Source organism: Protobothrops mucrosquamatus, unplaced genomic scaffold, assembly GCF_001527695.2.
Source record: "Protobothrops mucrosquamatus isolate PMUCROS unplaced genomic scaffold, P.Mucros_1.0 scaffold972, whole genome shotgun sequence".
NCBI lineage: Eukaryota > Metazoa > Chordata > Lepidosauria > Squamata > Viperidae > Protobothrops > Protobothrops mucrosquamatus.
The window spans coordinates 155,735-173,025 of NW_015387215.1; the positions used below are offsets into that span (position 1 = coordinate 155,735).

The following is a 17,291-nucleotide window of genomic DNA, read 5'->3' on the forward strand; positions in this document are numbered from 1 at the left end:
ACTCTATTTTATTGATATAGGCATTCCCCCTTCCCTAGCTCTTAATACCAAGGAGAAGCAAGGTGGGACAATCTTTAGTTCCTTTCTCGTGCTCTTTTTTTTCCAAGCTAAGCTTTGTTTTTATTAATAGTTGAAACATATTTTCTGCAAGGTCATCTCTGTGCTCTTCTACATCTGAAATATCAGTAGAAATTTCTCTTGAATGATCTTGTTGACTAGGAAAGTCAACAGAAAAGAACTTGGAGAACGTAGTCCTGGAAACCTAAGTACTGAGCCATGGAAGATTTTGTAGGTTAAAACCAGCATTTTAAATTGTACCTGGAAAGCAAATGGAAACCAGGATAGTGTGCGGGGAACAAATGTGATATGTTGCTGATGCCAAGTGTTGATCAGAACTCAGACTGCTGCATTCTGGAATAATAGTCATTTCCAATACAGTATTGTATTGCAGGCCCATGTATGGAGGATTATAATAGTCCAGTCATGGTGACAAAAATATATGTCACTTAGCCTAATTCTCACACCTTAGCTAAGACTGCAACTGGCACACCAGTCAAAGCTGGGCAAGGGTCCTTTGGGCCACAGTCTCATCCTGATAGAAGTTATGAGTTCATGAGGACATCCAAGTCACAGAGCATTCTTTCAGAGGTATCACTTCCCTGTGAAGAAACAACACTGGAGATACAGGAATACCCTGATACATCAACAAAGGCCTGAAAGCTCTTACTAGAGTTTAAGCTTGTTCTTCCCCATCCAGACTCTTACTACCAATCGTCAGGATGATGAACGAAAGACCTTCATGATATCTCCAGTCAGTGGTGGGATTAAAATATGTGAACAACCGGTTCTCTGTGTGGATGCCGCTTCCAGAAGTCCATTCTGAGCTTGGACAACAAAAAAATTAGCTATGGGTTCTGCTGAAGTGATGTGAACTGGCTGAATCCCACCACTGTCTCCAGTCCATCCTGAGAAAAGATTGAAGACTGGGAAGAATTACTGGATTCAGAAAGAGTCTTTTCAAAAAGGGGCACAGCTTTCTTTTTAATGCCACTGACAAAATGCCCTCTGAAGTGTTGACAATTTCTCTGATCCAATCAGTTACATGCATCTTGGACACAAGGACTACCTGTAAATGGCAACTCAGTCATAAAGCCTATTGGTTGATTTTGCACCAGTCATTGTTTATGTGAAAGCATTCTGAGCTCAATCATTTTCAGGATACATGTTGTCCTTGTGTGTTCAGTTTGTGCCCACTGCTGGACTTTTAAAAAGCAATAAGGCAAGCCCGAACTATTTTTGCCTTACTGATTAACAGCCATTAACTCATTGTCAGCTCTCAGCAAACCAGGAATATAGATTTTTTTAATTAATTAAATACTACTCTCCATCTAATTGTTAAGTTCTCATTTTCTATTAACAACTAGCTGTACCCGGCCACGCGTTGCTGTGGCTCAGTCTGGTTAAATGGAAAAGAAAGAATTGAATTGCATGTTCAATGGCAATTTCAAAGCGTCCAACAGATGGTGCTGTTTTTTTAAAAAAGCATGTTTTTACCTGTCACAGGTGTGACATCTATATAATATAGGTATATAAAAACACGTGCATATTCGAATGCAACGTTGTGTCAAAATTTCAAAGCAATCGGTGAAGAACTTTCGGAGATTTAAGATTTTGAACAAACGAACATTTACATTTTTATTTATATTGATTATAATTCGATAACAATTTTAGGGAGGAAACACTCAGAGCTCTACATGCTGCAAGTGATGAACTTGTGATAAAGCCATGCTCCATTGCCCATACCCTACCAGGTAACTTTACCAACTTAATCACTTTCTTAAAATGAAAGGGCTCCTGTTTTATACTGTAAGTGTTAGAAGAAGCATAGTTTTGTTTGCCAGAAGCTTGAAATAAAATAAACTGGAAGAAAATAATAAATTTACTTTAGTCAGTGTAGAGGTAAGATTATATGGAGAAGATTACAGTAAGTAGTCTACAGTCCCAAGAGATAGAGATCATTGCAATTAGTGATGTCAGTCAAAAGATGATAGCTGATCTTTCAGCATCTGTACTACACTGCTGTATAAGGAGTAAATGGTTTATTTAGTGGCTTCTCAATGACAAATGTCAGTTGTAAAGCTTTCTGGGATGCACATCACAGTTATATCAGAACTCTGTCTCAGCTGTCTGGAAACCTGTAACAAAAACCAGCCATTTGATCTTGGCCTTTTAAAATCTCATCTCATCTAGCTGTTGGGTGCCTTGCTGAGTGGTATCTGACCACCTTAACAGAAATTACATAAAGTCGACAACCCTCTTGGAAGAGGCTTATATGCTGAAGTATTGTTTACCCCAGCAAATAATGGCCTCCTAATTAGAATTAGAATAGATCTCTGCTCCATTTATGGAAAGGAGATCTTAGTGGGTATCTTTGATTCATCTATATGCATTCTGTGCAAACATTATAGAACCTTGTGTTCCGGGTAACAGGAATATATACCCTATATTATGTCCATACTGTTATCTATAGTCGTTATAGCCATAGTCCTTATATAATGATAATTATCTAGAAGATTATACAAACATACTGATCCATTTATTACTGACAATATTCAGTTGCTGAGCCAGCAGATATTATTTACATTGCAGGCATATCGCCCATGTAATTAACTCCCCCCCTGATCACAGATAAAGCATCTCATCCCAACACTGAATAGAAAACAAAGAATGGAGGCTGCTTGAACCCTTGGGAAGCCAGAACATATAGAAAGGGTACTCCTGATAGTCACCAGTGTTGATGGATGGAAGGTCAGAGTCAATTATCTCCCTATTCACCTCAGTAGAGCAATGGGAACACCATCTATTTCCAAAATAGTTTCTTTTGCCAGGTTTTCTTTTTTAAAAAAAGTTTGTGTTTTAAGATAACCCTTCAAAGCCTTAGAGCAATTTGACTTCTTAATACTCCGGAGCACAATCTTATATTTTTATTAAGATATAAACAATGGGGGGGGGTTGCTCAACAAAATTTACTCCCAAGAAAATGTACACTGAATTGGAGCTTATGTCAAATATTATTATATGGATGGACGATGGGAAGAGATGATATCAGGAATCAAGAGCAAAATCAATCATACCAAGTTTGATTTGTATATTACTTCATTAGTTGAAGATGAAATAATTTACAAGAGCTCATTATGAAACTAAAAATAGAAAGTGAAAAAATCTGGACTAATGTTAAATATTAAGAAGCCAAATATAATACCAAATAGCAAACTAACACTGTTCAGAGAACAAGTTAAGATGATAGACATTGTTTTTGACTGTTCAAAAGTTGATGTGCTGGAAAAATGAAGATATTTCAGTGATGGAAAAGATCTGGATTGTTAAAGTACTGGCCTTTCCAGTGGTATTCCATGGCTGTAAAAAGTGGAATACCGAGAAATTACAGATCTGGTTACAAATGATATGGGGAACTTAAGAAAAATCAAGCAGATTACAAACAAATAAAAGCTGACTGTGTCACTGAGGTGATGATCAGCAAGTAGAAATTAACATACCATGGGTCTGTGATATTAGAGACTGGACTAGAAAAATTAATATGCTTGGCATAATTGAGAAAACATAACTAGTAAGATGGATAGACAGGTTCAAAAGGATTACAGGTACATTTTTAGAAGAGTTACTTGTTTATTATTAAAAGCAAGTCAAGATGGCAAATACATGTTCATATAACCATTAGGTGTTCACTCACCTGTATGGCACATAACTAATTTATAAAACTATTTAGCTATATCACTTAGTGTGATATAGAGTGGAAATCAAAGACATAAACTTATATTCAAAAATAGCATTACTTTCTTAGAACATACCTTGAAACCTTTTGATAGAGAAAGATAATTTCTGTCATACTATGGCTTATTTGCTTATGGTTTTGATTGCTATATGAACCTACTTACCATTGTTTGTTTAGCTGTGGCTTTTATAATAGCATATTATGAGAATTGAGCCAATTGTTATTATGCAAAGTATGTTAACAAACCATGATTTGATGCAATGGGTAAACACTGTCAATATTCATACTATCCTAGGCACAAAGCATCTTAAGAGGAGGAACGGGGGGGATTTCCTAGCTGTGTTACCTTTCCTTCCTACAGAATTTCGCTGTTTGATGAAAAAAAAAAATCTCAACCATCCTTCACTCACTTTAATGTGAGATGAAGCTGAGGTAGCAAAAAAGAAAAAACAAAAGACAAGTTCCAACTATGGATTAGATCTTTTTTTTTTTTTTGCAGAACTACAAAAAGGAGTTCAGATATTACAGATTGCACAGTCATCCTATAATACAAGCCAAATGCTTGCTTAGTTATTGCTAAATTAGAATTCTCCCCCCCCCAAGAGACAAGGAATATTAGTAATGTTGTAATGTATGTGGATCCTTGTGGGTATGCCATTCCAAACATCCTCTATGAACAAATTTTTCATCAATTTTTTTCTTTGTTTCAGGTTTTGATGTCATACATCTTGTTCTCCACTAAACGTAAACTCAACTGTTTTTAATTTTTTTCTTGCAGACAACTTTCAGGCTAATTAAAGACCAAACTTCAGCTTGCTTGTGTCTAAGACAAATACTCATCTTTTAAGACTTCATGTTATTATTTTATTATTGAAGGATGACACATGCTAAGATCTAAATTACACTAATGGTCTCGTATCAGCACAGTAAAAGAGGCCTGGAAACAACATTACATTAAGTCACACTTAGCAATAGCTGCAATTAATAGGGGATCATGTATCTAACTCATATAAATAAATTAAACTGACAGAATCATCCTTCAGAGACTTGTCACCTTTTAAGCACTCATGCATACCTTAAGCACATTGGGCTAATACTACAGTCTGGAAACAAAATGAGCAATTAATTAAACAAATGTACAGTAACAGAGGTAACAGTAACTATTTGCAGAATGGGAAAGCTTCCCAGAGATGTATCACTTAACAGGAGCCATGGTTAAAAAGATAACATGGAGAGATAATCATTCTTGGTCAATGTATGGTATGGTACCATGATTGCATTTCAGTTTAAAAAGTTGCATTCTGATACTACTTATATCAGCTACAATGGTAAGGGTCCCTGTTCATGAAAGTACAGAAGTGTATATCTGTAAGAGATACCAAGTAACACAAGCACTGTAGTGTAAAAACCAGGATCAACTATTTAGCAAGGAAAGATCTTGCAGTACCTCTGTTGCAGAACAGAGCTGGTTTAAAAAAGTTCTGTATCTTAACAGCAGCCCCTACTGGCCAAAGTATAAAATATAAAATAAAATATAATAAAGATGTTTGCTCCATTACCTGCCCCACTAGTTTCAGCATTTATTATGTATTTTATTTATGCACAATCAGTAGACTGGTGATGTTACTGATAAGGTGTCAATATACATTTCTTTTCAGTATTACGTTTCTATGGATGCATCTGTACAACATACTGTTGGATTAAAGTCTTCATCCTGGTTCATCCAAGCCGGGGATAAATAAGCAACATGGCGACTGCTTTGGGAAGATGGTTACAGTTTATTGAAGAAGCAGAAAGATGGTTCTTCAGGAAAGAGCAGAGGAGAGAAAGGCGCCTGAGCACATGGGCAAGGGGTTTTTATACCCCCTCTAGCCTTTTGTTTGGAATAGTTTCCTGTTCCTGTGGCATGAACTTTGAGGCTATTTCTGAGTATTTTTCTAGGCCTTGATATCTGTGATTTAATCCTATTATCATATCCTGCTTCCCTGATGATGGGGCTAATGACTCCTAGAGTTTGGGTGGGGTATGCAGATTTTAAGTCTCTTTGTCTTGACAAACTTTTTGATGGTTTTACATTTGCATTTGTATAGGGCTGGCTCCTGTTTGGGATAGAGAGATTTGGGGGCAGAGTTGGCTCCTGCTTTTAAAAGTCCTTTTGAGGAAAAATATATTTTTCTGCCCTTTTAATATTTCCTTCTCTGGGGCTCTGACTTCCCACAATACAAAGTCATGTTTTGTTCAATCGAATTGTATCTGTGTCTCTTAGTGGCTTTCAGTATCCTTCTGGATTGCCTGCAAAGGTTGAGGGAAGAAGCAAGTTATTAAAATAATATCTTATTTTTCATTTTAGGCACAATGTACATAATGCTCCTTCTATCCATTTTCTCCCTACAATAATTCTATATGTAGATTGATCTGAGAGAAGTAATTGACTCAAAGTCACCTAGTAAATTTATATGGCGAAGGATGGATTATAGTCTGAGAATCTCTATGCCTAGTCTAACTCTTTAACCAGAGTTGTTCTCATTTCTGAACTTTATTCCTTATATTGCACTGGTGTTTGTTAGTGTTCTGATGTATACCACCTGACACTTTTTAAAACTGAGTAATATATTAATAAAATAACAACATTAAGGATGATAGCAAAAACTTTTTAAAGCATTCTTTGCTATGTCCCATAATTTTCCCATTCCTGCAAAATAAACTTTCATTAGTCTCATCTTAATTTCTTACACTTGTTAAGAGTCTTATTCACTTGTTCATATATAGCTTTTAATTCCAAAGTTCTTGCAAATGATTAATATTCTCCTTAGCATTTTTTTAAAAAAGAGTAGGCATAGGAATCATCCCAAATCCATTCCTACATAGAGAACACCTTTTGACTTTTATAAACTATGTAACCAAAGCAAACTGCGAAATCCAGATACATTTGAATACTTTGCTGTTTTTCCATTTTAAATAATCAACCTTCCTTTTACAATGTCAAATGGGTTAGGTGAGTTCTACTATACAGCATGTGTCTGAATTTAATTTTTGAAAATATTATTGATTACAGAAGTGCAGTCATGTGTTGTAGGGTCTGACTGAGCTATAATGTAGAAACAAAGGCAAACAATTTATCTCCTCTTAGCAAACTAATCTCACAATTTAGACCAGGGGTCTTCAAACTTGGCCCTTTTATGACTTGTGGACTTCAACTCCCAGAATTCCTCAGCCAGGCATGCTGGTTGAGGGATTCTGGGAGTTGAAGTCCGCAAGTCATATAAGGGCCAAGTTTGAAAACCCCCGATTTAGACAAAGAAAGGGGGTAATAAATATAGGAAAGCCGTTTACTTATATGGCTGCGATTCGTTGGCCACCTGGGTCAAAGCTGAAGCTGCAAATAAAATCACTCTTCATTAAACCATAATCTTATCGCCATCTAGCGGGGAATGAATCAATCACAGCGGTCCCAGTCTTAAGAAAGCGCCGCTCCGCCCACAGAGAGTTACGTCCATAGCTTACTACGCCACACGGCAGAAGTCTTTTAATCTCCATGTCCTTCTGTCCAATCAGAGGCGGGAAAGTCAGGAACGAGCCAATCAGACCGAACGAGCCGCTGCGGTTGATGGCGGTTAATATTTGAACGCAAACGGTGGAAGAAGCGACCTAGCAGGCTTGGGGGATTCGGTTATTGCGTTCCGGCTGTGGCGAATGAAAGTTTGGAGGCTCTGTGCTCGGTTGTGTTGGGCCAAAGCAGGTGAAGGAGAAATGCGCGTGTTTGTGCGTTATAAATGGTGGGATTTCCGTGGGAGGGGGAATTAAAATGATCTCTCTCTGCTCCGTGCAGCAGTCGCTATTTTAATTACAAAGTCAGATTCTTAGAAATATTGAATTAACTGCAGCAATAGTTCACAGAAACACGTGAAGCCGGAGAAGCTAATCCATTTATACCATTATCCCCAGCTCTTTTAATCCTTATGTAAACTTGCAACGTACACATACACAACTTCTGAACAATTGTTATATAAAAGAATCAAAGCCGTGGAATTTTCTGTCGAAGAGGAGTCGTTTGTAAAGGCGATGTCTGGATTTCTGGTGCAATTATAGTTACAAAACCCTGAGCAGCCTATCTTTCACTCTTCCATTTGTTTTTACACATGTTGTGATTGCCCATCTTTCAACACTTACCTGTGGATCTGTCTGTATATTATTGAATAGGCCAACACAAGTTACCATGGCTTCTTCGGATGGGAATGAATGGGAATTGAGCAAAGAAAATGTGCAGCCTCTGAGGCAGGGGCGAATAATGACTACTTTGCAAGGAGCTTTGGCTCAGCAAGATGTTTCTACTCACACAATTATTCAGCAGCAAAAGAGGTGAATGTGATACACTGTAATTTATGTCATTACTGTAGGCATCCCATTTACAATTCTTGCTTTAAAATAAGGCATGGCTTTATTTTACATACAAACAGGATAGCTGGATGTTTATTATGGTTCCTGGTGTGAATATATGTTTCATGATTAAACAATTCTGGAGATACATATGGTGCCTAATAGGCTTGTTTTTATGATTGTCTTGAAAGTTTAAATTAGATGCATCTTCCAAATAATTTGTAAGCACTACAGCTATACTTTTCCATTATTATCATTGCATTCTTGGTAGGAATTTTCCAGTTTATAGAGTGTCATGTACACTCTCTTCTCTAAAGATCTGAATTTTGCATGCCATCTTAATTTGAAAATATTTTTTCTAGTTCTTTAGACATTTACTATATCTAAGCAGCTTACAATAAACCAATACAGCAATATAAGAAAAATCAACAAGTAAAACAATATGTAATGTAAAAGGCATATATTTGATTATCATTTTAGGGCATTTGAATCTGAAATTCGCTTTTACTGTGGAGATGATCCATTGGACATCTGGGACAGGTATGCTTAACTTTTGTAAGTGAAATATGAAAAAAATTATTTTCCAAATCCAGTTATTCTTGTTTCCCTTGTGTTTATAATTATTTTTAATATCACTAGGTATATCAAATGGACAGAACAGACCTTCCCTCAAGGAGGTAAAGAGGGCAATCTTTCTGCTGTTTTGGAGAGAGCTATTCAAGCTTTGAATGAACAACAGAGATATTATCAAGATCCCCGTTATCTTAGCCTCTGGCTTAAATTTGTAAGTAATATATTATTTTGTGCCCAGTTCATTAGCAAACTTTATTTAGATATGATACATTGTCATATGCTGTGAAAAACAATATTTTCATACAGAACTTTCTTTATGGGAATTGTCCCCAGTTATGTTTTCATAGAGCAGCAGTACTGCACTAATATGTAATGTGTTGAAGTCTCTGAATAATTCAACAAATCATGCTTAATCTTCTCCCCTTAACAAAATAACAGCATTATAACAACCATTTTAAAAGACCAAAATAAACCTAAACTGAACATATGTATACATACTTTAATAGGTTTACTTATTAATCCATAGACCAAAGACCATTGAATCAGTGCTTCCTCTGCCCATTTCTCAGTAATCACCAGCACAATATTGTTTTGTCCCCAAATAAGCCTGATGCCTGACTAGAATTGATTTAGCTGTATGAGCTTTATTCAAGCATATCTGAAATTGGTTAACAATTTGCGGAGGGAGTTTACCCAGAAAGGAAATGTATTAAAGTGAACTACAATTTTAAACTTCTAAGACTAAAATAGACTATAAATGTATAACTCCTGGATCTAGTCAGAAATCCCATCCCTATTAGATGTAATAAGCACAAAAGGAAAGGCAATCAACCACATTTCCTAAGTAATTTGGCCACATATTTGATTCTCAATGTCACAATATTAGTTTAGAACTGCATAAAATGGATAATATGGTTAGACAAGTAATTAGAGTGGAGTAAAGGTATTTGTTTTTAAAGAACAAATACCTTTGCTAGATAATATTTCAAGGCAACTAAAATGGACCCCATGTCTGTACCTACTACTTAATAATTCATTTGTTCATCTGTTTCAATTCTTGTAAACTGAGAGAACACAAGCAGCATGCAGAAATGCATGGTAATGCATCTATTACCATGGAATCCAAGCTCCAAAATAAAAACAAATCTAGGACCCAGAAAGCTCAAATTAGAGATTTTAGAGAGAAAAAACCTTGATTTTTAGCAACTAATTCTGTTTCACTTTAGTAAGAATGTGTACAGAAGAGAAATACATTTTAAGTATGACACTTTTGTGTTCAGAAAACTGCCAAACCATTTTCAGATCAGCCATGATTTAACAGAATCAAAACTCAGAATTTTGCTGTACTGGGTTTCAGCCAAAACAAAATTGGAGGGTGTGTGTGGCCTGAGTAGAGCAAAGTGGGGAAATGTCACTCCGCGATCCTATCCTCTGTATGTCTTGTATGCCCTCCACTAATCTTTACCTCAGCCATTAATGCCCCAGCAAGGCATTTTCCATCAGCTCACTGATCTTTGATTTTCCCAGTCCCTTTTCTTTTTGCATGTTCCATGGCCAAATAGCTTTGTTTCCTGCTCCTGCCATTACCGCGTGAAACCATTTCTCAGTGGCTTTGGTCTGCATCTATTACAGAACATCTTTCTGGAGAGTTTTCTGAATTATTGTAACTTCTATTTTATCTGAGGATATAAGGCAGTGATGGCGAACCTTTTAGAGGCCGAGTGCCCCAAAACTGCCACCCCGTCCCCGCTCTGCCCTGCCCACTGGGCCACCTACCACCTCCACGGCCCGCCACAGATCACCCAGGCAGCCCAGCAGCGCCATAGTGGCCATGCTCTCTGCTCCTGCCCCGCAGCATCATCTGCGCGCAACGGGGTGCAAGGGTGGAGTCTTGTCCCCACTGCCCAGCTACCATGTCCTTGGCTCCGCTGCTTTGTGTGGGCCGCGCCCAGGGGCAACTCTCCTCTGGGGGAGCTGCTGGTGAGGAGGGGGCCGTGGGAGGAGGTGGGGCTGGGGAGACGGTGCGTGTGCCCACAGAGAGGGCTCCAAGTGCCACCTCTAGCACCTGTGCCATAGGTTCGCCACCACTGATATAAGGGCTAGAAATAGAGCTATATGAGGTTTCAAGTTAATGAAATTCTGAGTATCTCTTTGAAAAATAGTTTATAATATGAACAATGTTTGTTTTTTTTCTTGTCTCTGTTTTTCAGGGGAACTGTTGCAGTGAACCTTTGGATCTTTATAGTTACTTGCATAGCCAGGCAATAGGCACTTCACTAGCACAACTCTACATTACTTGGGCAGAGGAGCTGGAGGCAAGAGGGAATTACAAGAAAGCTGATGTGATATTCCAGGAAGGGATTCTTTGTAAAGCAGAGCCTTTGGATAAATTATTGTCCCACCACAGGTAATTGATGAAAATTGAGAGATGATTGCTTGGGTTTTCCAGAAAATTAATTGAACAGATTTTCTTAGCCCATTACAATAGTTAGTTGATGAAGTATTCTGTCTTGCATGTAAGCTGCAACTGTATGATCAACCTCTTTTCCTCCCCTCCAAAACTTTGGCCCAATTTAATCACACAGTAGGAATTGTATGCCCCCGATGAAATGCACTTCAGCTCACAAAGCTTATGCATTTTAATAGTTGAACAAAATGCTACCAGATTTTGGATAGGAATTATAATTGCATGGCTGCACTGGGAAGAATCTAGCAGGGGTACTTTGCAAAAAAATCTCTTTGCATAGATTATTTTGGATTCAGACACTGTGCTTCATTAGGAAGCAAAAAAGGCAGGAATGATAACGGAAGTCTTGCTATTTCTGTTTGTAGGGAGTTCCAAGCCCGTGTGTCTCGACAGGTTTTAGAAGAGCTAGGAAATGATTGTGATGAGGAGGAGCAGTTGGACAGTTCTGTTTCTGAACCACAGAGAACCACACTGGCAGAACTGAAGGGGAGAGGAAAGAAAATCATAAAAGCCCCGATTAGCCGTGTAGGAAATGCTGTAAAAGGTAAGTTGTTATTATGCTATTATAATTTGCCCATTATTAATGAAACATAGATACTTAATTATGCAATGATGTGTTATAGTCCCAAGCCAAGGACAGAGATTCCAATGCCCACCATCTCAGCAAGCATCAGTCCGTCCGACTTTTTCTGTGTTTGATGAAAACAGAGTTGCAGATTCTACACCTGATCTTCCAGTACTTACACCACAGCCTTGGGTTGCTCCTCCACCCACTAAATCAAAGGAGAATGAATTGAAAGCAGGTCCGTGGACCACAGGCAGGGTAAGAGAAAGGAAAATTGCTAAATGCTGTTGGAATATATATTATGTGTCAGTATGAAACAACTTGATGTATTCTTCAGGGGGGAAACCCAGCTAATTATTAAAGGTTCGCATTATCTTAGTACTATCTTTACATAGGTTACTTCTAAATCTTCCCCTTAAATATATTTAGGCTCCACAAATTTTCAAGGTATTATGAATATTTTCTGCTTATGTCACATTTTCATGGCACTAGTAATGCTTTGCTCACAGAAGCTGTCTCTTAATCAGAATATTGTCCAAAATATCTGCAAACCAAGCAGTCCATCAGTTGATGTATTGAGATAAAAATTGATTTTCTTTTGTTTTAGCGTCCTCGAATCAATATGGATCCCAGTGTCATGGCTTCTGCTGCGACCCCCAGTTTTACTCCGTATGTTGAAGAGACTGCAGAGGAGCAGGCCATGTAAGTTGTCTGCCTTAGACTATTAAATAACTGAGTAAGAGAAAAAGTACTCTTAAAAATCTGCTTTAATGGGTTCTGCTATTAGACCTTTGTTTGTGGGATCTCTGACCATCTCTCTTTCATTTTACTCAACACATCTGAGAATAAAGTATATGGCAATTATCTTCCTTTGAAAAGACAATTTTATTTTGTGTTAATCCCAAAGAACAAAAATTGTCTTCTAATTTCTAGGTCAAAGGAGAAACTGCCTGGATGTTTTAATACTTTTTTTTCCCAGCCCCCAAGAATGAAATTAAAAACCAGTGACTGTAATTTTGCCTTGAAACATTTAGGAATAGAGCAATTTGCAGTAAATATTTACTTACTCTTACTTATTCTATGAGGTGTAACTAACTCTTTCAGTAGTGAGCTGGTGCCATTTTTATGTGTCTTTTTGATGGAACTACTTCTTGTAAGGAATGACAAAAGACAATTTAAGAAACATTTTAGAGGGTTAGTTTTGTTCTTAGCTACTTTTCTTAGCTTTGTTAATATTCTTTCTGATTATTTGTACTGTTGAGTATTATTGTTGTTGGATATATTGTTTGCTGAATAAAGTAGTCTATCTGGGAAGGGTTTCTGGAACAATATTGTGTTAGGATGCTATATGAATAATTTCCAAATATTGTTTGACATTTTAATTGCTTGCAAAATGTAGCAATAGCGCTTAGCAGACTTTTTAAAACCAAGGGCTTCCCTGTTCTCTTGTGAGGCATCAGTCTATACCAGCTTCAGTTTTTTCTTTCCCTCTGGAATAAATGGGAGAGATTAAAAAAAAAACTCTAAACCTAATGATAACTGGGATTATGGTGAAGTTACATCTCATATTTGGAGTATAGGTTTTCAAAGCCAATTTGGAAATTACACACTTGGTTCCCTCCACCATCTCCTCAAAAGCTGCTTGCTCTTACTTTTATTTTTCTGGGGAAAATACCATGTAATTTCCCTTACGAGTTTTTGTAACAGTTGTTTTTCATTAGAGGGTTGTTTTTTTAATGTAGCTTTTCTTTTATGACAAACTGGTCTTCCTAATTCCTTGATTATTTGTACTTGGTCCATCCTCTCTTTGTTCCATGTTTCTTTCAGGACTCCTCATAAAATAGAATCCAGCATTAACTGTGTATTAAGTGCCCGAAAACCTGGAAAAGAGGAGGATCCACTACAACGTGTGCAAAGCCATCATCAAGATGGTCAGGAAAAGAAAGAACAGCCCATGTATTGTAAAGAGAGAGTATATGCTGGAGTAGAGGAGTTCTCCTTTGAAGAGATTAGAGATGAAATCTACAGAAAAAAGAGAAGGGAAGGTATTAGATCCAAAATTACAAAGCAACTTCCAGAATTGCCAAATGTCAACATTTTAAGAGTTATGGGGGGAAATGCACTGATCATTTTCAAAGGTTGCTATATTTGGCATCATGGTTGAAAGAGGTTTGAAAAGCACCTTTGGATTATTCTACAACTGAAATAATCTCTGTCCTACCATTGTAATATATATTTTTTAAAAGGATCTCTTCCCGCCCCCCACACACACACAGAGTAGAGGTTTTTCTTAAGCTGAGGTAAGAATGCTGCAATTTTAATTTTCTAATGAGCCTTTAAATATAAGTGGCAAGACATGCATCATAATGTGCATGAGCCATCTTTATCTAAAGAAGAAGTAATGGAAGATTTTAAAAGATTTGGGTATTCAAAAAAGAATATAACCAATTTTCCTTTCCCATCTTTTACCCCAGAATATTTATGCTAGCTTGCAAATCCTTTTCTTATTGTCCACACAACAATTTTGGGACAGAGGAGTCTTTTAGCAAATCATACGTTTATTTTAATTATGTTTTAGAATGGGGTTACACACAGGGCATCCTAGTTCTGAATTTCTCTTTTAAAATCTAGAGAATGTTGTTAGTGTCATGATGCTGAGTAGCTGGAGTTATATATTGCATAGGCTAGGAGTCTCAGTAATTTTTTTAGTGCACTTCTGTAGGATTTTGCTACACCCCTTTTTCTATGAAGATTTTATCTTGTTTTTCTTTCATATAAGAATTGCAGGCTTTAGCACAAAAAAAAGCCGAGTTGCAGAAAAAGATTGAAGAAATGGAAAAAGTGGTGAGAGAGCAGCAGGAAAACAATAAGCAGAAATCAGGCACTCAGGTAACATTCTGTTTTGGCTTTACATAAGTTTGTTATTTAACTTCTGTGTAATTGCATTATACTTGATGAATATAGTCAAACTTTTGTTTATTCAATGATCAAAGCAACAAGTGGAACAAGAGACTGCAGCCGTATTTCCTGCTGCATCGAAGGATTTGAAATGTTCCCCAACTGAACAGCAACATGTTTTAGATACTGAAGCAATTGTTGAAGGATACCTTCCAGAGGGTTTTTCCATGAAAAGGTAATGGAAATATTGCTTTGCTGGAGGGAGGAAGAAAGAGAGAGAGAGAGAGATCTTTTAAAAAAAAAAAAGCCAATGATTCAAAATTCTATTCAGAATTTCAAAATTTTAAAACAAGCTATTACTTGCATACATACATTTAAATAAACAAGTGTTAGTACATCTATTTGTTAACCTCTTTTCTGTTTTACATTCTATCCTTGTTATAGCAATTTTGAGCTGGCTGAAAATAATCAGTGTAAGAATTCAAACTCCAGTGGTAAGTTATATTTATAGATTTTTTTAAAAAAAATCCAAACCATGAGTCCAACCAAAGGGAAGATGGGAAATATTTTTATATGAATCTCCTATCCATTGGTGAAATGAGTTAGTTTTTTTTCTTTTCTGAGAGCATGAAAATAATCAAATTGCAACTTAAGCTTCTTTCATTAGCTTACTTTGCAGGGAGAGAAATTCTTCACTTCTAGTGAGGGACATACTGCTTCCATCGTAGCCATTATACAGCCACTCACCTAGTTTACCATTATGTAAGCCAAAATGTATCATGCAGCATCTCAGATTATATTTGTAAATTTATACAAATTTATAAAGTTATAGTGCTAATGGGAAAACATCTCAACATCATAAAACATCTGTTTTATGAACCATTCTATTCCTTCTTTCCCCTCTTCCTATGCTCCTTTATAAAGAGGCTGAATCTGGAAGAATTGGGTGGATGCTTTATCTGAAAAGGGATTTGATCATCTTTGTGTGTCTAATCTGCTTGAAAACACTGTACATTTATCTGACTGGTGTCTTTGAAGAAAGTGTTGACACAAAAGACTAGAACAAAGTACAAACAGCAGTTGGCAGCTGCTGAAAGGTCTCTTTAAAGCTTATGAAGATAGAGAAAATGGCAGAAAAACTCTTACTTATCACATAATGACATTGTTAAAGACCTTTAGTAGAAAAGCCAGGTAACAGTTTGTGGTATGGATTTTTTTCTAAAAATAAAATAGTGGGAAATGCTGTGTTCTTCCAAAATTTCCATTTCNCGACACTGTCTGGTTGGCGGCACCCTGAGGAGGCCCTCTCTGTGGGAGCGTATCGGCCGGTGGGAGGTAATCTGTGGCAGAAGGCGGTCTTGGAGGTAACCAGGTCCGATGCCATGGCGCGCTTTAAAGGTGATAATCAGCACCTTGAAGCGCACTCGGAAGACCACAGGCAGCCAGTGCAGCTCGCGCAGCAGCGGCGGTAATTATATCTCACTCTGCCTAGGAGAGAGATTTACACACAGGCAATCCTCGTGCAGCAACCATTTGAAGTTAAAACAGTGAAAAAATTACAACCAATTATTACATTTATAGCCATCACAGTATCCGATGATCTCATATTTGGACGCTTTATGACCTGAGTGCATTTACAGCCATTGCATTGCCTCTTGGTCATATGATCACCATTTGTGCACTTCACAATCACTTGTGGCAAACAATGTCACTGCAGAATGTAGACCCGTGAAAATAAAATCATACGTTGGACTCACGTGATTGCTTGCATTGCAACTGCACTGCTTCGTTTAACAATTGAAGAGGAAGTAAGGTCTGTCGTAGTTGCATGATTTTCTGCTTAATAACCAAACTTCTAGTCACAATCATGGTTGCTAAGGGAGGATTACCTGCCTTACTTCCTATATGGTTTCTTCATAGCAATTAAATAGGTTAGACTGAGACTGTTACGGTGTTTAGGCACATGAACTTGATTATGAGTGGGGATTTGAGCCTATTCAGATATAAACTTCTAGATCCCTGTATTAATTTGTTCTGCTGGAGGACTGACAATTGCCAACAATTATAATGGATGAGAGTTGTGTAGAAAGTTTTTTTTAAGTGGGATGTAATTCTCTTCACTATAATCAATCTGCTTGTGAGCCCTTGCCAGTTTCAGAAAAAGTTTATACAGTCAATGAATGCAGAGATAGGATATTAAAATGCTCTTGACAATTATATTGTTAATGTACTTGGCCTCTAGAAAATATTAAGCTGGCCACCATAATACTCAACAACTTATCTTTCAGATGCTGAGATCTCTTCGGCTGTGAATTCTATACCTTTCTCTATTTTTGATGAGTCATCTGCTCTAGAAAGTAAGACTGCAAGGTAAATATAAACTTTTTAAAAAAATACTAATAAATTTATTTTTTATTTATTTATTTTATTTATTTATAATTTAATTTGTATCCCGCCCTTCTCCTCACCGGACTCAGGGCGGCTAACAGCCTTATAAAACAACATTACAATAAATATCCATATTAAAACCAAATTAAAAGAAAATATTCGTAAAGGCCAATCGTTAAAATTACCCTTAAAAACCCCACTAAAATTCCCTAGGCCAAACCCGCTTGTTG

The 17,291-nt window shown here is 37.1% G+C and overlaps 1 protein-coding gene across 1 annotated transcript in view; it reads left to right on the forward strand.

The window, feature by feature from the left end:
- The first annotated feature begins 8,001 nt into the window (after positions 1–8,001).
- Positions 8,002–17,291, forward strand: part of BUB1B (BUB1 mitotic checkpoint serine/threonine kinase B) — a 27,812-nt gene continuing 18,522 nt past the window's right edge. Inside the window, 12 exon segments of the mRNA XM_015819740.2 lie at positions 8,002–8,152; positions 8,651–8,710; positions 8,810–8,954; positions 10,954–11,150; positions 11,576–11,754; positions 11,834–12,033; positions 12,383–12,477; positions 13,603–13,820; positions 14,555–14,664; positions 14,769–14,908; positions 15,118–15,167; positions 16,962–17,038. Of these exon segments, the coding sequence (XP_015675226.1) occupies positions 8,010–8,152; positions 8,651–8,710; positions 8,810–8,954; positions 10,954–11,150; positions 11,576–11,754; positions 11,834–12,033; positions 12,383–12,477; positions 13,603–13,820; positions 14,555–14,664; positions 14,769–14,908; positions 15,118–15,167; positions 16,962–17,038 (1,614 nt within the window). The 5' untranslated portion in view covers positions 8,002–8,009.